We start from the raw sequence: 21455 nt of genomic DNA on the forward strand, positions 1-21455 counted from the left end.
CAAAAAATCTTCCCAACGTTCCACCCAGTCAAAGGGAAGAAGCAGCACTAGAGATAGAAAAGCTGCTAAGAAAAAGAGTCATCCAAATAGTCCCTCCAGACCAGACAGGATCCAGATTCTACTCAAGGCTATTTTTGGTGCCAAAGAAAACCGGGGCTGGAGACCAATTTTGGATCTCAGTGTATTGAGCAAGTTTGTGAGAGTACAAAAATTCCGGATGGTCACTATACAGTCTATCCTCCCACTTTTGGAAAAAGACGATTGGATGTGCTCTGTAGATCTTCAAGATGCGTACTACCACGTAAAGGTGGACAGGCCATCACAAAGATTTCTCCACTTCCATGCGGGAGCCAGTCACTACCAGTTCAGAGTACTGCCCTTCGGACTCTCTACAGCCCCCAGAGTGTTCACAAAGTGCTTGGCAGATGTCACAGCTCACTTGCGACTTCAAGGATTCCAGGTGTTTCCGTGCCTAGACGACTGGCTCATTTCCGCCCCCACCAGACATCTACTGGTAAAAGCCCTGGCATACTCTCTCCTCGCTGCTCAAAGGCTAGGCTAGGCATAACTATAAACTGGCAGAAATCCAATCTCACCCCATCTCAGTCGACAGAATTCATAGGGGTTATCTTGGACACAAAAAACTGCAGAGCTGCTATCCCAGAGCACAGAATTTTAAGGATAAAGCAACAACTAATTCCAATCCTTTCAAAGGAAAAATCCACGGCTCACTCAGTCCTACAGCTGTTGGGTTCCATGGCAGCCTCCATCACCATTGTTCTCCTGGCCAGGTTTCACATGAGACTTCTACAATGGCTACTGCTCACCCAATGGTATCCTTTTCAGTATCCACTTTCAGCCATGATTCAAGTAACCCACAGGTGCAAACAGGATTTAAATTGGTTGATGTCACACAATCTCTCTCAATGGTCTCACCCCCTTTCCCCCCAGCAACCCAAGGCCACAGTGACCAAGGACACCTCCTTGATGGGGTGGGGCGGCTATGTCAGGGACAGACAGTCCAAGGCACTTGATCCCAACTGGAGGCCCATCTGCATATAAATGTTCTAGAGCTGAGGGCGGTGCTTCTGGCGTTGCCAGCATTCCATCCCCTGCTGCTGTCTGGGACAATTGTGATTCAATCAGACAACATGGCGGTTGTCTGGTACATCAACAAGCAAGGTGGAACCAAATCTTACCTCTTTTGTTGAGAGGCCATGAGGATATGGCAATGGGCGATGGCTACCAACCGTATTCTTCTAGCAACGCACATTCCTAGGAGCTGCAACGTGATAGCAGACAAGACTCAGCAGGTGCATTCTGCAACCTCACGAGTGGTCCCTGAATCCCTTGATAGCGGCAGAGATCTTCCACCGCTGGGGCCGTCCTTGCTGCGACCTCTTTGCATCCCCAGCCAACTACAAATGCAGCAACTACTTCGCCCTGATTCCCCCTCTGGGACAGTCTCCCAGGGATGCTATAGTCCACGATTGGCCCTCAGGTCTTCTCTACGCATTTCCGCCCTTTTCTCTCATTCCCCAGTTTCTGAAGAAAGACCGGCGGTTGAAGAGCAAGGTAATCCTCATAGCACCATATTGGCCACAACAGATTTGGTTCTCATTCCTTCGGCCTCACCTACTAGATCGACCATGGATCCTCCATCCAATCCCAGAATTGATCTCACACCCACAGAACCTGATTCATCCCAACCTGAACAGCCTGAAGCTAACGGCTTGGCTACTCCAATTCCCTTGATTGCCAGGCAGAATGATCTTTCTTTACCAGTATGTGATATTCTCATTGCTTCTCATAAGTCCTCCACTAGAATTACTTATCTGAGCAAGTGGAAAAGATTTACCTGTTGGCTGAAAGATAAGCAAGTAGAGCCCTTTTCAGCACCAGTGTCTATAATATTAGACTATCTGGCCAACCTGTTTCAATCGGGTCTATCGGCCTCTACCATTAGAGTTCATTTGGCTGCAGTTTCTAATTTTCATGAGGGTGTCCAAGATTCCTCTCTTATGTCCCATAAATTGTGCAAGATCTTCATAAAAGGTGTGAATCATCTGAAGCCACCTTTTAGAGAACCTATTCAACCATGGGATTTATCACTAGTTCTACAAGCTTTGACAATGGCACCTTTTGAACCAGCCTCTTCTTGCGACCTCAAGTATTTGTCATGGAAAACCTTGTTTCTGGTCGCTATTACTTCTGCCAGACATATTTCTGAACTTCAGGCTTTATGTATCAAGAGTCCATACTCGATTTTTCATAGAGATAGAGTATCTCTGAGAACTAATCCGTCTTTCTGCCTAAAGTGATCTCTGAAATGTCCATTAATCAAAACATTGAATTGCCAGTTTTCTTTCCCAACCATTCAAACAGAGGAGAGTATTGCCTACATACCCTTGATATACACAGGCAAATCCGTTTTTACCTCAACAGGACTAAACCTTTTCGTAAATCTGACCAGTTATTCTTGTCCTTTTCTGGATCTAGATTAGAATCGATTGTTGCTAAGGTCACATTAGCTAGATGGTTGAAGGACTGTGTGACCTTTATTTACACACAACGTAATATTTCGTTGCCTACTACCATGAAAGCTCATTCAACTAGGTCGGTGGCAACTTCTGCTGCCATCCATGCCAGAGCTTTTACATGACATCTGTGCAGCCGCAACTTGGGCTACGCCTCATACCCTCATCAATCATTACAAATTGGATTTGGCTTCCAGGGGAAGAGCATCTTTCGGTTCTATGGTGCTCAGGAATGTCCTTCCATGAGAGCCTCCCAGGAATAAAGGTAGCTGGAGACCCTGTCCCATACGTAAGGAATGAACAAAGATTAACAATATCAGATGAAGAAGTTATGTCTTACCATAACATTCCATCTGTATTGTTGATCCTCGTTCAGTCATTACGACCCTCCGTCGTTCCCCCTCCTGTGGTTTCTAGTGGATCTCACCATCCAGTTCTCTTAGGTTATTTGACCAGAGGTAGCCTCTACCTCCTTTAACTTGCAAATTCAATCTGAGGTAACAGGGAGAGGTGAATTGTGGGTAAGAGTTTAGCTTGAGAGTTTGAAGCTGACGCGAACTTGGAAAATGGCCGGCTCGGTTCCAAGCTTGGAACCGATACCCATACATAATGACTGAACGAGGATCAACAATACAGATGGAACGTTATGGTAAGACATAACTTCTTTTTCTGTTTGTATTTTGATAAAAATGTTAACTTTCTTTACAAATAGGTTTGAATTCAAACCACCTAGGAATAAAAATTGTTACCAAAGTGCTGTACTGTATGGTCTTAGATGCTCAAACTATGGGACCTGTAAGCATATTCAGTGACACATTAGGGATAGTAAAAATATACCTAGAATTAATCCTTTACAGTTCATTTTTAGAGCAACATAATGGGAATCATGAATTAACGTTTTTATTATGTATTATGAAAATCAAGATTTATTTTTAATATATTTATAAAAAAAATGTTTATTCCTGTTATCAAGATTTGTATACTAGACTATACATTTTTGATTAGCCTTCCTGTAACTTTCATCAAATATTTCTGCATTTGTACTCTGAATGTTATATTCTGTTGTATCTTTCTTTACTGCTGGGATTTTTTTTGTCAATTACTAGTGGAGCTTTTCTCCCTGGGTCTCCACTGAAAGCAGGCTCTCAGCCCAGTCAGACACTACCCGCTAAACAAATGAAAATACATGTGTGTTTGTGTATATATATATATATATATATATATATATATGTGTGTGTGTGTGTATGTGTATGTATGCATGTATGTATGTATGTGTATATCTATATATATATATATATATATATATATATATATATATATATATATATATATATGTGTGTGTGTGTGTGTGTATCTATGAAATTCATCCGAGAAAAGAGGCATGGTATATTTTTTCATAGAATACTCTTAGCCCCGATGGTCTCAATAATAAATTACTAATGAAATATTTAGTTTGACAGTTTTTTGAAATTGTATCTTTCAGGAAGTAATTAGTGTCTTAATTAATTAATTTGCAGTGCTCTCCTACTGATTTTGAGTGCTACTACTAATGTATTTTAGAAGCTTGGAAGGCAGTGAGCCGAAGCACTACTTCTTTGTATTCAAATAAAGGTTTATTGAGATTACCAATGTGTGTTCTTTGTATTCAGATAAAGGTTTATTGAGATTACCAATGTGTATAATATTATGAGTATTCAAATGGTACACTAGGTATGTGTGTGTTGGTGGGGGAGGGGGTTGCTCTCAGATTTAATAAACAAAAAAAGTCCCAGCTTCTCAGTGCAAATGCTTAATGCCTCAATATTTCTTTGTTTAACTTGCAGCATGAAAATGGTGAACATGCTTTCAGTGTTCTAAATGCAGAAGGTATAGATGATATTTCAGACAGCACTGGAAGTATTCTCAGCAAGATTGACTGGAATGCCATAGAAAATCTGGTTGCAAATGTGAATGAAACGTAAAATGATGCTGAACACACCATGAAAAGCTTGAAGTGCTTTACTGATGGAGACTGATTTTTTTTAATACATATTCTCACACCTTTGCACTTATTCCTTTAAAACTTGATGTTTGCTGTAATACTGGAAGCATTGCTGAAACTTATTACTGTATCTTTACTGGTAAGTGCACATTAAAGGGAACAATGTTTACAGCCTGCACATTAATGTACATTGTGTGGCCTTTAGCTTTGATTTTTTATTACATTTAAGTGTAATTGTTTTAAGAATATAAATAAAAAACACAGAAAATTGTTTTCCAAGAAAGCTTAAAATGATGGGTTTAGTATCTTAAGAATCATATTAGGACTGTATCCATGGTATCCTGTAAATTATATCTGCATGCTGTTTTCCCAGACACAGGTCTAAGGCTTCCATGCCAAGAGTCTGGAACAGAACTTAAAATAATTAAATAATTTGGGCCAATAGGAACACATGATTTTGATATCAAAAGTTACCAGTGTACAGTCCTAGCATCCATAAACGTGTAAAGCAGCATCTCTGTTTTGAAGGATTGAAACTACAAACTCCCAGTAAAAACAAATCACAAGTAACAGAACTCTAGGAACTTCTTTTTACAGGGTAACAAGCCACCCCACAACCCCATACAGAAGGCTCTGCCCTCCACACCTCCAGTACTTATTCTAATTTTGAGTTCACATACTGTCCGGGAAGTGTGCATTTCCTTTTCCCAAGTTTGTATGACCTCTAAGTTAGCACTCATTTCAGCATTCTGACTTATACTTTTAAAATTAAGCTTCTGCTGTTCTGGCGCACGGCCTTCAAGATTCTGATTGGAAACCTTGATAAAATCAGCATTTTGTATGTGCTTGAATTTCAAGTCCCAGAACTCTTCATAATACCTGTGTCCCCGTTCTGCATTAAAAAATGCATTCTTTTTTGCACCAAAAATATTTTAATACAAGATTTGTGATATTTCTGAAAATTAATAGGTGGTGATTGGAAGAAAACTTGAGTTTACATACCAAGCCTTTGCACACTGAGGAGTCTGTCCTACAGAAAGCTTACAGTCCACACTTATTCCTAGGCACAGGGAATTGACAATTTTGTTACCACTTGGGCATACTTCTTGGCTGCATTTTGTTGCAGGACCCCATACCATAATTGTTACGGCATACACATCAGTTATCAAAGCCAATAATCTTCCTGACAATGAGATACCTTTGGTTGTTGAAGGGATTGCTGCATGTTGTGGGTATCATAGCCAACAAGATGGCTGCTTCTGTAATGGTGAATCTGGCCCAAACCTTTGGTCTGCATTCTGTAATAAAACTTCTGTTCTAGAAGGATATGCACATTGTCTTCGCAGTAGCTCCACTACAGATGTTTAGTATGTAAAGAATTACTTACAGCAATGACTTTATATTGCTGTTAGCCTGTCACATAATTTTTAGCATGCCTGTTGTCATTTGAAAGGATGAAGAACTGATTTGTGTTCCAAATGTTTGAAAATGTATTTTATGAACATCTCTACTCTTACTCTAAACATTACCTTCTAGAAATTATATGATGGAAGAAAGCAAGTCTTCACTAACTATATCGGGAAGCTTTTTCTTAGACTTTGATTCCAGCCACAAAATCTGTTCAATGTTCTTACCTAGAATATGATCTGTAAATGCAGCCTGACAAAGTGTAATACCCATGAAGGCAGAGGTTTAGCTGGCTCAACTGGTGCCATGTGCTAGTCTAGTGAACTAGAGCCCCACCCCCTCAACTCTTCAAGTGAAGAGCAAAAAAAAAAAAAAAGTCCATGATCAGGTACTTTGGTGGGAGCAAATCAGGTCCCGTCTTTGTGCCTTGCCCCTGATCCTGCTTCCTCTCATTTTTTTTGTTAAATAAATAATAACAAAAGAAAAAAGAAAAAAATTTTTTTCTTTTAAATTGTAGCAAATTGCTTACTACAAATGTCGCAAGTGTTTCTAAAGTTTATACCACACACAAAAGCTTACCACTCAGGTTTTACTTTAAAAAAAAGTAAATATATTTTTTACATTTAAACTGTAGCAAACTTAGATGACCACTTCTCAGGAAATTTAGCAAGGTAATGACAGACCTGATTCCAGTTATGTCTGCAAGCCGGAATGGTTCCCAGACTTTCCTGTTCCTGTAATGGAAGTATGTTCTGTGTTAGGGAGCTGATTTATAAAGGGTATGTCTTTTTGGAAATACTATTGTATAACATTGTTACACCTTTAACAATGTAACTGAAAGAAAATATTCTGTGTGCTATGCTCCACTATTCTGTGTGTTGTGCTCCATAGCAAAAACTTAATGGAAGAAATTCCGACTTTTCTGCTTTTTCAGTAAACCTGCAAAACAATCATATGGAGTAGTCTTCAGTCCATCATATATCACCTTTATTTCGGAGTTAATGGCATTCGTATATGCAGATATCTTCATGTCTTTCTTGTAGCTGTCAAATACCTAACATTTTCCAGAATGCCTAAATTTTTTCCTAATATTTTTGGTCTGTTTTTCATAAAATTTGTAGTTTTCTGCCAAATCGCCAATGACTAATGTCACTGAGTGATGATAGACATTTGAGTTTCAGAGTTCATAAGCTCAAAAAAAAAAAAAACACTTACACAGAAGGCAAAGCCACACATAGATACTGCAGTTTCTTTGAGTTAAATACAGTTTGTTTTATAAGGTCTATGATTTATTTGGTGTTGTTGCAGTTTCATGTCAATGCCGCTTGCTAGTTTCAGACTTCATACCCTTCAGAAAATTGCATGCTAATGCAAAATCTGTTATTTTGTCAATTCTCGCAGTTTATAAGAGTTATATTTCAAATCCATATTTGATATTCTGCCTTTGCCACCCCCTCAAATTATTTCTGGCTTTGTCCATAAGTCTTGCAGTAAGAGGTTGTGATACTGTATATTCTTTAGCTCCCATTGACCCCCCCCCCCCCAAGTACATGGAACTTCCCCTTAAAAGATGAAGAGCATAACACTGTAGTTTTGCATTTGAAATCAAAGACCGTGAGGTGACTTTCTTTTTTACATTTTCAAAGATTGGATATCCTTTAATTGTATTTTTTTTGTTATTTGAAAGTAAGCTAAGTAAAACTAGTTCAATGGACTTTTATATCCATGACCAGAAAAAAAAAGTAACTAGTAGTTACAAAACCAATATATTATGCCCTGTCTTCTGGCAGGGTAATATGTTTGCACTCCATACACACAGAAAATCCTTGAGTAACTGTATTAATGTACTCCATATCAAAATCCCAACATGTTTGTACATAGTACAGGATATATCACTTCTAATTAGAAGTTTTGGATTTTTTTTCTGGGCCTTCACAAAAAATGCAGAATGTCCAGTAGGACACTTACTGGTATACAAAACAGAAAAAAATAAATACAAAACATGTAAAATATGCTATAAAAAGAGTGTTGTGAACAGGGAATAAAGAAAAGATAAACAAATACTCATAAATAAGCATGTACCTGAATCTGAATCTTGTTGGTATTACTGGGGTACCTTCAGTGCTAGCCTACCTGTGTCTGATTAGGGTTTTGTCAAGTGCTTGGGTTCCTCCCACATTCCAAAGACATGCAGAAGGTGAAATGGTGAAGCCTCCAGATTGCCCACAGGTGTTAAATGCAGTTGTTTGTGTGGGTATTCTGAATTCGACTGGTACTCCACCCAAGATTATTTTTTTCTGCTTTGCAGCTGTGGAGTGGCAAGATATGCTCTGGCATTTCTCTGACAATGAAACTGGTATCAGAAAATGTATGAATGAAGAAATAATATTGCCAGTAGCTAAAACTGGAGAAGAGCAGAAATATGTAAAATACACAATATTGTGTTTATTTTTTGTTACCCTTGATACACTTGGGTGTAGTTTTCAAATCTGATTAGCCATCACAGTCTTATTCATTGCCTGTGTTCTCAAATCCTGTATGTACATGATACCTAGATCAAGTGATTTTATTTTCTGTAAGAGAAATCATGAATTGTCATAGATATCTGTTTTTCATTTGCTTTTAAGTCCTAAATGTCAGGTATGCTGCAGTTAATTCAGTAAATGTTGCCTTATTTATGTTAAAGAATGAAAACATGGTATGTATTTATATGTTTTAATATGCACATATTTTATGAACGGTTATGAAAGAATATTTGTAAAAATAAAGATTATTGTATTGTTAAATATGCTGGAATGTTTCATTTTGATGTGTTCTTGAGTTCTGTGGTAGAGCTGCCTGTTATAAAGCCTGTAAATGGGTACATCCTTTTTTGAAAATAAAAACCGAACACCACTCATATTTAGAATCTAAGTTAACTAAGTTAAAATGGTCTGAAGAAGCAGCCTTGTGTTGTGAAAACACTTACCTAATAAAAAGCTTCAAATTTTAATCTGGCCATGTGTCTGCTCACTAGCATTTATTTTTTAATATTTTTGTTTTATATGACTAACGAGCCGTTAATCAAAGTTGCTGGTGTAATTCTTTGTTTTTTGATATTTGTGTTACTTATACACCAGCCAGCGAGCATGGCCAAGGGTTTTACACATGTGGAAATGGATTTTAATGTGAACAGAAGGGAAGTTCTCCAGGATACTATGGAAGCTAATAATACCAACAGAGATGCTGAACAAATGGGAAGACTTTTAAACATCTTAGTGAAATGCTGAAATCGGAAGACAATCCTTTGCTGTACTTTACCACCATGGGACAGACGTATAGAGCATAGTGAAGGTATAGAATTTGATTAACTTAAAAATTATATGTATAAACTAGAAGAAGAACTGTATAGATATAAGAGATATCAGGTACAAAGGTTCCACTTAGAGGCGTGCCTTAAGTTTCAAGTTGTACCTGGAGGACTGCGAGTCCTTAATATGCCTAGCTATGGTGAACACCATCCCAAACTTTTAAAATCATGGCAACAAATACATTTGGAAACTAGTAATAACTATATTAGACTGTTGATAAAGTTTTTCATCACAGAGGAAAATAAACTACTATGCTATATAATAGCCTGCCAATCCAGATTATATGAACATTTCCTGGATAAGCTTGTTGACAGTAGAATCATGTGAACTGGTAGACACAATGACTATGTTGTTTTTTTTAAACTAACGTTACCAGTAAACAAGAAGGAATTAAAACATTGAAGCAGATCGAGAAGTCGAGGAGGGGGAAAAAGGAAGTATATAAGTAACAGCTGCCCCACTCAGACTATCAAGAGAATGTGGAAAGTGGGAGAAAATCATTAGTATGGAACATCTCCAGTTATCAGCTTATACCAGACAAAATCTGAATTTTGGAGAAAGGACTATCTTTTATACCATCTTAACCATCAGACATAGTTGATGCAGTATTGGACTTTAAGCTGTTTTTACGAAATGTTATTCTTACGATCTGTTACGGAGCTTCACAAAATAACTCAGTAATGTATAAAAAACCTAGTACTATAGTTCCAATGTTACATCCATTATTAGAAGCTTTTTCAAAAAAAAATGCATTGAAATTTATGAGTAGTATAACAGTAGATAAAAATACAGGTAGATATAAAAATACCACATTTAATGAAAGGCAAGCATTGAACTCCTTACTTAATAGTGATATAGTTATCAAACCTGCTGATAAAGGTGGTCCTACTGTGATCATGTATACAACTTATGACCAAACTATGTTAGATATGTTAATGGAAATGACTACATATAAACTAATTACATTGCAGCACATAAGGAAAATATAGAAGAATATACAGCAAATATCAGAAGAACTAGTAGCCCTAAGGGAGATAACTGTAGAGCAAGCAGATTATTTTAAAATAGAGTATCCTATGGAACCAGTAATTCAAGGAATTCCTAAAATACATAAGAATCCCACAAAGCCAATTAAGACCTATAGTAGGTGGGGCAGGTTGGCCGACGGAAACCTTCAAAATATATATAGAGAAGCACTTGCATCCAGTTCTAAATAATAACCAATATATTTTAAGAGACACAAAACAATTTGTACAAGATTTGTATCAATTTTAATATAATAGACAAGATATTAATGGTATTATTTAGTTACTATGGATGTAAGGTCCTCATTCACCATTATTCCCAATGAAGAGGGAAGTAGAGCTATTACAAGTTATTTAGGGCAGTATAGTAGTTATGACAAGTTCATTCAAAAAATAGCCACTTATATGAATATAGTCCTAACTATCAATGTTTTCATATTTAATGGATGGTGTAGCTGTGGGCACAGCATGTGCCAATAGCTATGCCAGTATGGTTATGGCTATTTGGGAGATGCAATATGTGTTGGAGAATTCAACCTATAGTAGATTTATACATTTCTATCGATGTTTTGTCGATGACATATTTTTGATATGGACAGGAACAGAAGAAGCCTTCAATGGATTTGATGAATATATATACAAAATATAACTTCCTATCTTAAATTTGATACCACATTATCCACAAAAACTATTGATTTTTAGATGTACATATTGAAATGAAAAATGGGAATTTGAATACAGGAATATATAGGAAACTGTGTTATCATAATAAACTACTACACCCTAGAAGTATGCACCCCAAACATATTTTTGCAAATACAGTTAAGGGCCAGGGGATGAGAATATCAAGGTTGCATCCAGATATAAAGGACTATAATAAAGAAATGGATAGGCTTACTGATAACTTAGTGGCTAGGGGCTACAATAAAACAGAGGTGGCAAAAGTTATGGAAGATGTGCACATATTAAGAACAATCACAGCAAAACTTTATTTTTCAGAAAAATGTGAGATTGAATCCAACATAAGGATTCAAGACCGTAGTAATGTTAAGATGGGTATGTTTTATACTAATAATGTAAAAGACATCACTAATATTATACAGAAGCACTATAATATTCTAATTAGTGATAAGGTTAAGGAAGTTGTAGGAAATAGACCTCAGTTTAGATATAAGAATAACAAATCCATTAAAAGAATTTTATGTCACCAGAATATGGCTCCAACACGATGCAATGAAATTAGACAAGAAAGTAATCGCCAATGTGGCAAATGCCCCTATTCTCAATATATAAACAATGCAGGTAGATTTTTACACCCTATTAGCAAGAAAGAATATAAATTTAGAATAGAGGCAGACTGTAATACTATAAATCTAATTTATTCAGCACAATGTGTGCTATGTGAATCCTTTTGTGTAGGAAAAACCAATAGGCATCTCAGAGACAGAATCAGGTAGTATTTATATAGTATTAGAACTGGTGATTATACCAATGCACTGTGCAAACATATACACAATACCATATTAGATCACAAGTTCAAATTTATGGTCAAAGAGGTGTTACATAATAGTCAAAACTTGGGTGATATAAGGAACATTACAGAGACCCATGAAACTAGGTGGATTAGTTAAAATGTGACCATCATTAAGTTCAGTTCAAAAATGAACAAAATAACACTGGTGTGAAGTTGTTCACACTCGCTGTTCATTCTTTACCGATGGGTTTGGAGCCGATCCATCGACTCCGGTATGGCTGTATGCAAAGCTCGAGGTCTTCTAGTAGCTCGAGGCCAAGCCCCTATCCCATGATGCACCATGAATTACCCCAGATCTAGTTTGCCGCAGCATCTAATCGGACGTTCCAGTGCAAGCTCGGACAAGTACATTTTTTCAAAACATATTTCTTAGCAGTTATTTCTAAAAATTGTTAGCTAATTTTTGCTAAATAGTTTACTAGTTAGGTAGTTCACTTTGTATAGCTTCTTAAAAGCTTCCCTTCCCGTGTGTAATTATTTAGCTTATATGTACTGGGACTCATGTGTTGTTGGCCTAGTTCCTTTCTTCTGTGTTTAGTATCTCTGCAGAGATATCTATACATACATCTATGTGTGTATATATATATATATATATATATATATTTAGCTTTTTCTAGTGTTGGCCTTTTGTATTTTGGCCTTAGATTAGTAACTAACTCTTTTTCCTGTCAGGCTCGTTTTTTCTGTGTGTGTTGTGTGCAGTTTAGGCCTAGTAGTTTACATATATTTGCTGTGTCTTTTTTTCTTAGGCTCCTTTGTGTGTTTTGCTTTAGAGCCTAAGTTGTGTGTTGAGTAGCTTAACATATTGTGTGCATTTTTTTCTTAGGCTCCTTGCGTGTGTGTGTGGTCTTAGAGCCTAGGATAGTCTTGATTATCAGATCTGTTTTTTCTTTAGTAATGGCAGATGACAAAGATAAACACCCAAAGTCTGGGTTTAAAAAGTGTCCAGACTGCAGTCAAAAAATGTCTGTTACTGATGGACATGTAACTTGTGATGTGAGAGTGTTCAATCTCGCCGTTTGTTCTTACACATGGGTTCGGAGCCGATCCTCGGCTCCGAGTCGGCCGCTTGGCAAAGCTCTGTATCGAGAAGAAGCTCGAGACCAACCTGTCTCCCACAATTCCTCTCTGCCTTTACCTCAGATCTAGTTTGCCGCTGCAACGTTCGCATCAATATTGATGAGCTCAGACCACCTGGCAGATAAGATTGCATTCTTGTCTAAGATTTCTTAGATAATTTTTTTTCTAGTTTCACCTTTAAGTCTTTAGTGTGTGTGTGTGTGAAGTGAGTTGAGGGTTTCTCTTCCTTATACGTATATATTTTTTAATATATATAGTTAGTTAGTTCCCTCGGGGCCTACCCCACCCACTAACTTCTAAATTGCCGGATTTGACAAATTACTGGATTTGACTAAACTTTACTTGGCTATTGACATTATTGTTGGCTGTTACTGTCTGTACAAGACTGTGTAGACTTTTATATAACTTTACTGGATTTGTACTGTTATTATATTGATTATGTCTGAGAAAGCGAAGTCAGGCTTCAAACGGTGCCAATGTGGACAGAAAATGTCTGTCACAGACAACCATAGCTCCTGCGTCTACTGTCTTGGCCCTCTCCATCTGCAAGAAGACTGCTCCATTTGTCATTCTTTCAGTGGAAGGGTCATGACAGATAGGCGCAGGAAGCTCATGGACAGAGGCCTTTTGAAGCCTGCATTTCAAGAGGCTCTTGATAAATCGGACCAGACATCTAAATCCTCGAAGGAATCGAAGACGTCGGAGCCCATGTCATCGGCTCCGAGCTCTTCATTTAAAGTTTGTTCACCAGTTCCACAGACCTCGGGGCCGAGTGTCGAACTTCTGTCTGTCACCGAGCCTCGAGTCTTGGAACCGGTGACGGAGCTTCCACCTCCTGTGCTCTTGAGGTCGGCTCCGTCTTTGATTCCTTCAACGCGTTCTTCTAGACCCCTCTGACTCCGATGTAGACCGTGTGGTGCAGAAGTTAATGGAGAATACGGCCTTGTCCAAACTCATCTCAGTCTCTTCCCAGTTGGTGTCGAGACTCGAAGGCCTTCCCTTATCTCCATCCGTTCCTCCTCCGAGGCCTATTCAGCCTTCGGAGCCGGGAGAGGCTGATCTGATGATCGTGGAGCCCTCGGTGCCAGAGCCGTCTTTTTCTCGGTCGGCACCGTTCACCTCAACTTCGACGGATCCATTACCGGAATCGCGGAGCCGACGATCTATCCTTGGTTTGGGGACCGAGAGTCGGACCGATGTTTCGGTTCCGACTCTCCCTCTCGGTGTCTCGGCACGGATCGACTCGGCTCCGTCCTCTGGGTCGATGCCCTCGGTCCCCGTCTTGGGGATCTTTCCGCTTTCTTCGGAACCGAGGGATCCTTCGACCTCATGAGGAAGGTGTTGTCGACTCAGACAACCACTTCAGCAGAGACAGCTTCTCCTTCCCATAAAGGCCCGTTATCCTCCTATGCACCCATGGCTACTTCAAAGCGTCGAGCACTGGTGTCTCAGCCGCTCCCAGAGGGAGCCCCCTCTTCCTCGGAGGCTTCATCGGATGCCCCCCCCAAGGAAGTTCTGAGGAAAAGATTGTGTAAGAGGAGACACTTGGATTCTCCACAAGAATCCTTAACATCGGATACTGACTTAGATGAGTCAGAAGGGTCCCCGAAATCACCCTCAGAGGATGTCTCCTTTTCAGACATCCTTGAGATCCTGAAACAGAGAGGTGATTGGCAGGCCCTACCCCCTTCTGAGGATGAGTCAGTCTTGCTGAAGGCATTCGGTGCTCGCCCTTCTTCCTCCTGGGTCACTCCGCCCTTCGATGAGTTGATGGAATTGATTGCTCGAAGGGCGTGGGAGACATCTGACACGGTGGAGCCAGTCCCTAGAAAGTCTAATAAATATATTACGGCCCCTCAAGACAAGGCATATCTCACAAAAGGAGTTCCAGTGGACGCTATGGTGGTGGCAGCTGCCACTAAAAAGGAGATGTCTGAATCTTCCTCATCTGTCCATCCGCCTAACAGAGATTCTAGGACTATGGACAGGTATGGGAAGCGCATTTTTAGTTCAGCGGCTTTTTCCATGCGATCGCTGAACTATTTGACGCATTTCACACGTTTACAGAGGGATCTAATCAAAGAGTTGGGAGATACCCTCCAGGGTACTACAGATGCTGCTGTCTCGGAAAAAGTTACAGCACAACTCAATACTCTTACATCAATTGTAAACTCGTCCATGAGGCTCATTTCATATGCAGCTGAAGGGTCGAGTAGGGCTGCTGCTTCAGCGATTGCTCTTCTTAGACAATCCTGGATGTGCTTATGTTCCTTTGTGGAAGCCTTCAAGTCTTCCTTTACTAACGCCCCATTTGACGGTGCCACTCTCTTTAGCCCCAAAGTAAAGGAGACCCTTACCCGGTGTGAGCAAGAGGGAAAGACTCTGTCTGCTGTCGGAGTCCGTTTTTCCACCCCATCCAGACCGTACCCCAAAGGGCAATGAGGTGGAAAAATGTGGTTTCGAAAACCCCAAGGCTCTTTCCCAGGCACACAGGGTGATGCCCCCTCCAGAGGCAGAGGGGGGGGCAGAAGTGGAAGACATCACCCTGGCGGCAGAGGGCTTCCGCAAAACCAAGGTGACAGGGATACACTCCCCGGGAAGCCTTTCCAGCACTCCTGAGAGGAGGCCCGAGTGTCCTGCTCTGGAGGCAGTCGGGGGTCGCTTAGCTTTATACCCTCAGGCCTGGCAAAGTCTTACCTCAGACAAATGGGTAAAAAGCATTATTACCAGACGTTACAGAATTCCATTTCTATTTCCCCCATTACCGCAGAAAAGACTCCCAGATGTACCGCCCCATCTGCGAGACCCTGCAGCTATAGAAATTTCAAAGCTGCTAGAAAAAAGAGTCATCCAACCAGTCCTGGCGGACCAAAGAGGATTCGGAACTTACTCAAGGTTCTTTTTAGTTCCAAAAAAGACAGGGGACTGGAGGCCAATTCTGGACCTAAGCAAGCTCAATACTTTCATCAAAGAAAAGTTCCGGATGGTCATTCTTACAGAAGGACGACTGGATGTGCTCAATAGATCTCAAGGACGCGTACTACCACATCAAAATGGCCAGAGCATCCAGGGATCACTTGCGCTTCCGGCTGGGAGCCAGTCACTTTCAATTTCGGGCCCTGCCCTTTGGTTTGACCTCAGCCCCCAGGGTCTTCACCAAATGTATGGCAGTGGTAGCATCTCACTTGAGACACCTGGGATTCCAGGTGTTTCCGTATCTGGACGACTGGCTCCTTACTGCCACCACCGAGCATCGACTGATTCAGGCCAGGGATTACACTCTAGAACTCTGTGTTCATCTCGGAATTTCCGTAAATTTCGAAAAATCTGCATTACAGCCATCACAGCATATCTCATTCATAGGAGCAGATTTAGATACTTGTTGCTTGATTCTAAGGCTTCCTTCAGAAAGAATAGCCTCTCTACAAAATCACATATCTCTTCTCCTGTTCTCCAAGAAATCCCCAGCAAAACTGGTTCTGAAAGTTTTGGGTCTCATGGCGGCTTCCCTCATTGCGATACCCTTGGGAAGACTGCACATGAGAGTCCTTCAATGGCTGCTATTCGCACAATGGTCGTTCCAACAGTTACCGCTGACACACGAAATTCACTTCACAAACATTTGCAAATCGCACCTGTCTTGGTGGCTTCAGAGTTGCAATCTTTCCGACGGCCGACCGTTTGTGCTACCCACTCCGACAGCTACGGTGACCACGGATGCTTCCCTGATAGGGTGGGGGGGGGCATCTTTCAGGGACAGACAGTCCAAGGAGAGTGGACCAATCTAGAGTACAATCTGCGCATCAATGTTCTGGAGATGAGGGCAGTGTTTCTAGCGTTGCAACACTTTTCTCCCCTTCTACCTCTAGGGACCATTGCAGTTAAATTGGACAACATGTCCGTAGTCTGGTACATAAACAAGCAAGGAGGAACCAAATCTTACCAATTATGCAGAGAGGCCATGAGAATTTGGCAATGGGCAGAGTCCACGGGTCGCTTTCTGATAGCAACACACATCCCGGGGTTATCCAACGTCATAGCGGACAGGTTGAACAGAGCCATCCTGTTACCTCACGAGTGGTCCCTCAAACGAACAATTGCGGACATGATATTTCGCAAGTGGGGCCAGCCTTGCTGCGATCTGTTTGCGTCTCCAATGAACGCCAAATGCAGAAGCTACTTTGCCCTATTACCCCTCCAGGGGAAGTCCCCAGGGATGCTCTGATTCACGATTGGCCCCCGGGTCTCCTGTACGCCTTCCCTCCTATACCTCTGATTCCAAAATTTCTACAGAAAGCCAACAACCTGGAGAGGACAATAATCCTCATTGCCCCATTCTGGCCTCGTCAAATTTGGTTTCCCTTTCTTCAAGCACACCAAATACGGGAACCCTGGATCCTGGACCCGGAGCCGGATCTACTGACCCACTCGTCAGGGGTTCCTCACCCGTCGCTCCTATCCCTCAGACTAGCAGCTTGGCTGCTCCGCTTCCCTTCTTAGCCAGGTCTGATCTTCTTTCTCCTGTGGTTCAAAATATTCTGGTGGCTTCTCATAAAGCTTCCACTACAAAGATTTACACTAGTAAGTGGAAGCGTTTTGTTTACTGGGCAACTACGCAACATTTGGATCCCTTAATAGCCCCACTGAACAAAGTCTTGGAGTTTCTATCCGTACTATTTCACCAAGGAGCTTCTCCTGCCACTTTGAGGGTTCAATTGGCTGCTATTTCAAACTTTCATGTGGGAGAAAATGGGGTGCCTATTATGGCTCATAGGCTTTGTAAGGCCTTTCTAAAAGGGTCTTTCCATATCAGGCCACCAGTCAGGTTTCCTACACCACCATGGAATCTGAACCTCCTGTTATCACAGCTAATGCTACCACCCTTTGAACCAGCCTCTTCCTGTTCTTTGAAGTTTTTGTCATGGAAAACCCTCTTTCTGGTAGCTATCACTTCAGCCAGACGAGTATCAGAACTTCAAGCTCTTTCCATTAGACACCCATATTTGATCTTTCACCCTGATAGGGTATCTCTTCACACTAACCCATCCTTTCTTCCCAAGGTTTGTTCAGTCAATAACATTAATCAGTCCATTGAGCTCCCCACATTTTTCAAGAACCATTCCAATAAGCTAGAATATATGTTACACAAATTGGATGTTCATAGACAACTCAGATTTTACTTGGATAGAACAAAGGATCACAGAAAGGCAGATCAACTCTTTATAGCCTTTGCGGACAGCAGAAAGGGCATGGCAGTGACGAAGCTAACCCTTTCCAAATGGCTATCCGAATGTATTACTTTTGTTTATACTGCTACTGAGCAGAGTTTACCCGTCAAACCGAAAGGACATTCTACTAGATCAATATCTACATCCCTGGCTCATGTGGCCCGCCTACCTTTGGACACTATTTGTGCGGCCGCCGCTTGGTCTAAACCACATACATTCATTACTCATTACAAAGTGGATAGGGTTTCCAGGGACAGGGCAACCTTTGGTTCCACTGTGCTCAGGAATGTTCTTCCGTGAGTTTCTCAGGGTCACGGAGCTAGGGACGCTACCCATGTGTAAGAACAAATAGCGAGATTGAACACTCTCACATATAGAAGTTATGCCCTTACCATAACGTTCCATGTGGAGTGTTCATCTCGCCTTTGTTCTTACATTCCCACCCTCCCACCCAAAGTCAGGAAGAACGTCCAGTTTGGGTGTCTGGTTTGGTTCTCCCACTTCTGTTTCTCTCAGCTGTTGCTGTTTTCAGCTACGCCTTAGCATGTATGTTGTGTGTTTCATTCCTGTTGGGATCTGGTATTGTTTGCAATCTAGATCTGAGGTAAAGGCAGAGGGGAATTGTGGGAGACAGGTTGGTCTCGAGCTTCTTCTCGATGCAGAGCTTTGCCAAGCGGCCGACTCGGAGCCGAGGATCGGCTCCGAACCCATGTGTAAGAACAAAGGCAAGATGAACACTCCACATGGAACGTTATGGTAAGGACATAACTTCTATTTAACTGCTTAGGAGCTGTCCATTTGCAGGAGTCTTGTAGCATTTGTCATTCTTTTTCCTCAAGGGTGTTACTAGAGAGGAAAAGGAAACTGGTAGACAGAGGCTTGTTAAAGCATCCATTTCAAGAAGCTTTGAGTGACCAGGATGTGGCCAGCAAGTCTTCCAAGTCCTGCAGATCTTCTGGAGAGTCTAAGGACTCTAAGCAGTCTAAGAAATCTAAAAAGTTGGAGGATACTTCGACATCGGCTCCACAGACCTCAGAGCCAACTGTCTTTTCCTTTCCTAGCTGGCCACAGCCTTGGAGCCGTGTATCCAAAAGGCCACTATCTCCACTGCTTCAGTCGGCACCGTCGGTGCATTCTTCTACATCTTATTTCAGCCTGTTGGAGTTGGATATGGATCGATTGGTGCAGAAGCTTTTACAGGCACCAGGATTTGCTAAATTGTTGTCGGCTCCGGCCCAAGCAGCTTCAGAGCTGAAGACCACTACTCCTGAATTGACTACTCCTCCTTTGAGCCGTACCGGACCTTCGGAGCCAAAGGAAGCTGACCTGTTGATCGTGGAACCTTTGGAGCCGAGACCTGCTCCAGGTACTGTCGAGTTGGATCCTGAACCCATCATAATGGATGCCAGTTATTACTGGAATGAGGGAAATGAACAATTGTCCAACCCTCAGAATTATATTAGAATGTCAACAGGCCCCACACCTAAATTTAAGGTTGAGATTTATTCGTTTTTGATTCAAGCAGTGGAAGAAGGAATTATTGATGTGAAGACAAAAGAACAACTCATGGTTCATGATCAAACCCAACAGTACCTGTATCTCTTGCCCAAAATTCATAAAAACTTGAAAAGACCCCCAGGAAGACCAATTGTTTCAGGACAGGGATCTTTAACTGAACCCATTTCTGCCTTTTTGACATACTATCTGAAGCCATTATTATCAGGGGTCAGAGCAAGAATTAAGGATACCACAGAGTTTTTACAAATTATTCAGGACTCACAATTGGAACCCAATTGGCTCATGTGTATACTTGATGTTAAATCCTTATATATCAGTATTCCTCATTGGGTGGGATTACTTGCCGTAGAATACTGGTTAAATAAAGCTAATTTATATACACCAGGATTTAACACTCTCCTCACATGTCTTGCAGAACATGCACTGACTAAGAATGTCTTCTGTTTCAAGGGGGAATATTACTGGCAGCAGCAAGGAGCAGCTATGGGGACCTCGTTTGCCCCAATTTATGCTCTTTATGGGGTATGTGGAAGATCAGATTATATATGAAGTCATGCATAACATTTACCTCTCAGAGATGGATATATGGAGACGGTTCTTAGATGATTGTTGGTTGGTTTGGTGTGGGGGTGTGGACTATTTGTTAGAATTTTTGGAATATCTTAATTGTAATTGGTGGGGGATTGAGTTTACTGTTAATTATCACAGTAAAGAGATTAATTTCCTGGATATTAATATTTTGAGACAGGAGGATGGTGCGCTCAAGACGTCAGTATACAGGAAATACCCAAAATACAATAATTTATTATATGCAACCAGTTTATACCCCACACATACCATCAACAATATTCCTAAATCACAATTTATGAGAATTAGAAGAATATGTTCTGCAGACATGGAATTTCATAATGCTAGGCATGATCTTGAGGGTAGATTTATCAATAGGGGATATAAGAAATCAACAGTACAAAAGGCCAGTGATTGGGCATCCAATTGTGAGTGATCTAGTTTATTGAATTATAAAGCTAAAACCAAAAAGGATGGACCAGGAACCATGAGGTTGGTTACTACATTTGGCAGTAATACACACTTATTGCAGGATGTAGTTAACAAACATTGCAATATTCTTCGGGCTAATACAGATCTGGATCAATGTTTGTCTAACAGATACCAATTTTCTTTCAGAAGGGGAAGAACACTCACTTCCTATGTTGCGCATTATAAGAAAACTTTTTTGGATTATTTGAACCAACATTAACTAACCATATTGGGGGATAGGCTTGTTGGGTCACATCCTTGTGGTCATTGCAGTCTGTGTAAACATATGTTTAAAACTTCACCTTTTAGTAGTAAAAACACTGGTCAAATTTTTGATATTCCATTTTTTGGGAATTGTAGCTCTGACTGGGTTGTCTATTTGGCTAATTGCCAATGTTCTGCCTTTTATGTAGGGCAGACTTCTAGGCAACTAAGAAGTCGTATTTCAGAACATTTGAGTGATTACCGTCTTCAAAAAATGACCAATGCATTATATAGACATTGTCAGTTACACAGAACTGCTTTGTTTAGATTTGTCATTATTGACCAAGTGAAAGGTAATAGATCTATGAAGCAAGGTTGGCACAGTATACTAATGCAAAAGGAAAGAAAATGGATTATTAAGTTGGGTGCCCTATTTCATCCTGGACTAAGTGACAAGTTATGAGGGTCTTTTTTCTTTTTATTAACGACCATAATTGGTAATTTCACAAGTAAATATATGATAGGACGTTTGATTACAGCATCTGATATTATG

At 40.6% G+C, this 21455-nt stretch overlaps 1 protein-coding gene across 1 annotated transcript in view; it reads left to right on the forward strand.

Annotated features, from left to right (window-relative positions):
• LOC122800481 (ciliogenesis and planar polarity effector 1-like) overlaps positions 1-8921 on the forward strand; it is a 351077-nt gene extending 342156 nt beyond the window's left edge. The window contains exon 6 of the mRNA XM_044069925.1: positions 4361-8921. Within this exon, the coding sequence (XP_043925860.1) occupies positions 4361-4498 (138 nt within the window). The 3' untranslated portion in view covers positions 4499-8921. The remainder of the gene's footprint in view (positions 1-4360) is intronic.
• Positions 8922-21455: the final 12534 nt, after the last annotated feature.

Source organism: Protopterus annectens, chromosome 1.part0, assembly GCF_019279795.1.
Source record: "Protopterus annectens isolate FY-2018-M chromosome 1.part0, PAN1.0, whole genome shotgun sequence".
NCBI classification, from domain to species: domain Eukaryota; kingdom Metazoa; phylum Chordata; order Ceratodontiformes; family Protopteridae; genus Protopterus; species Protopterus annectens.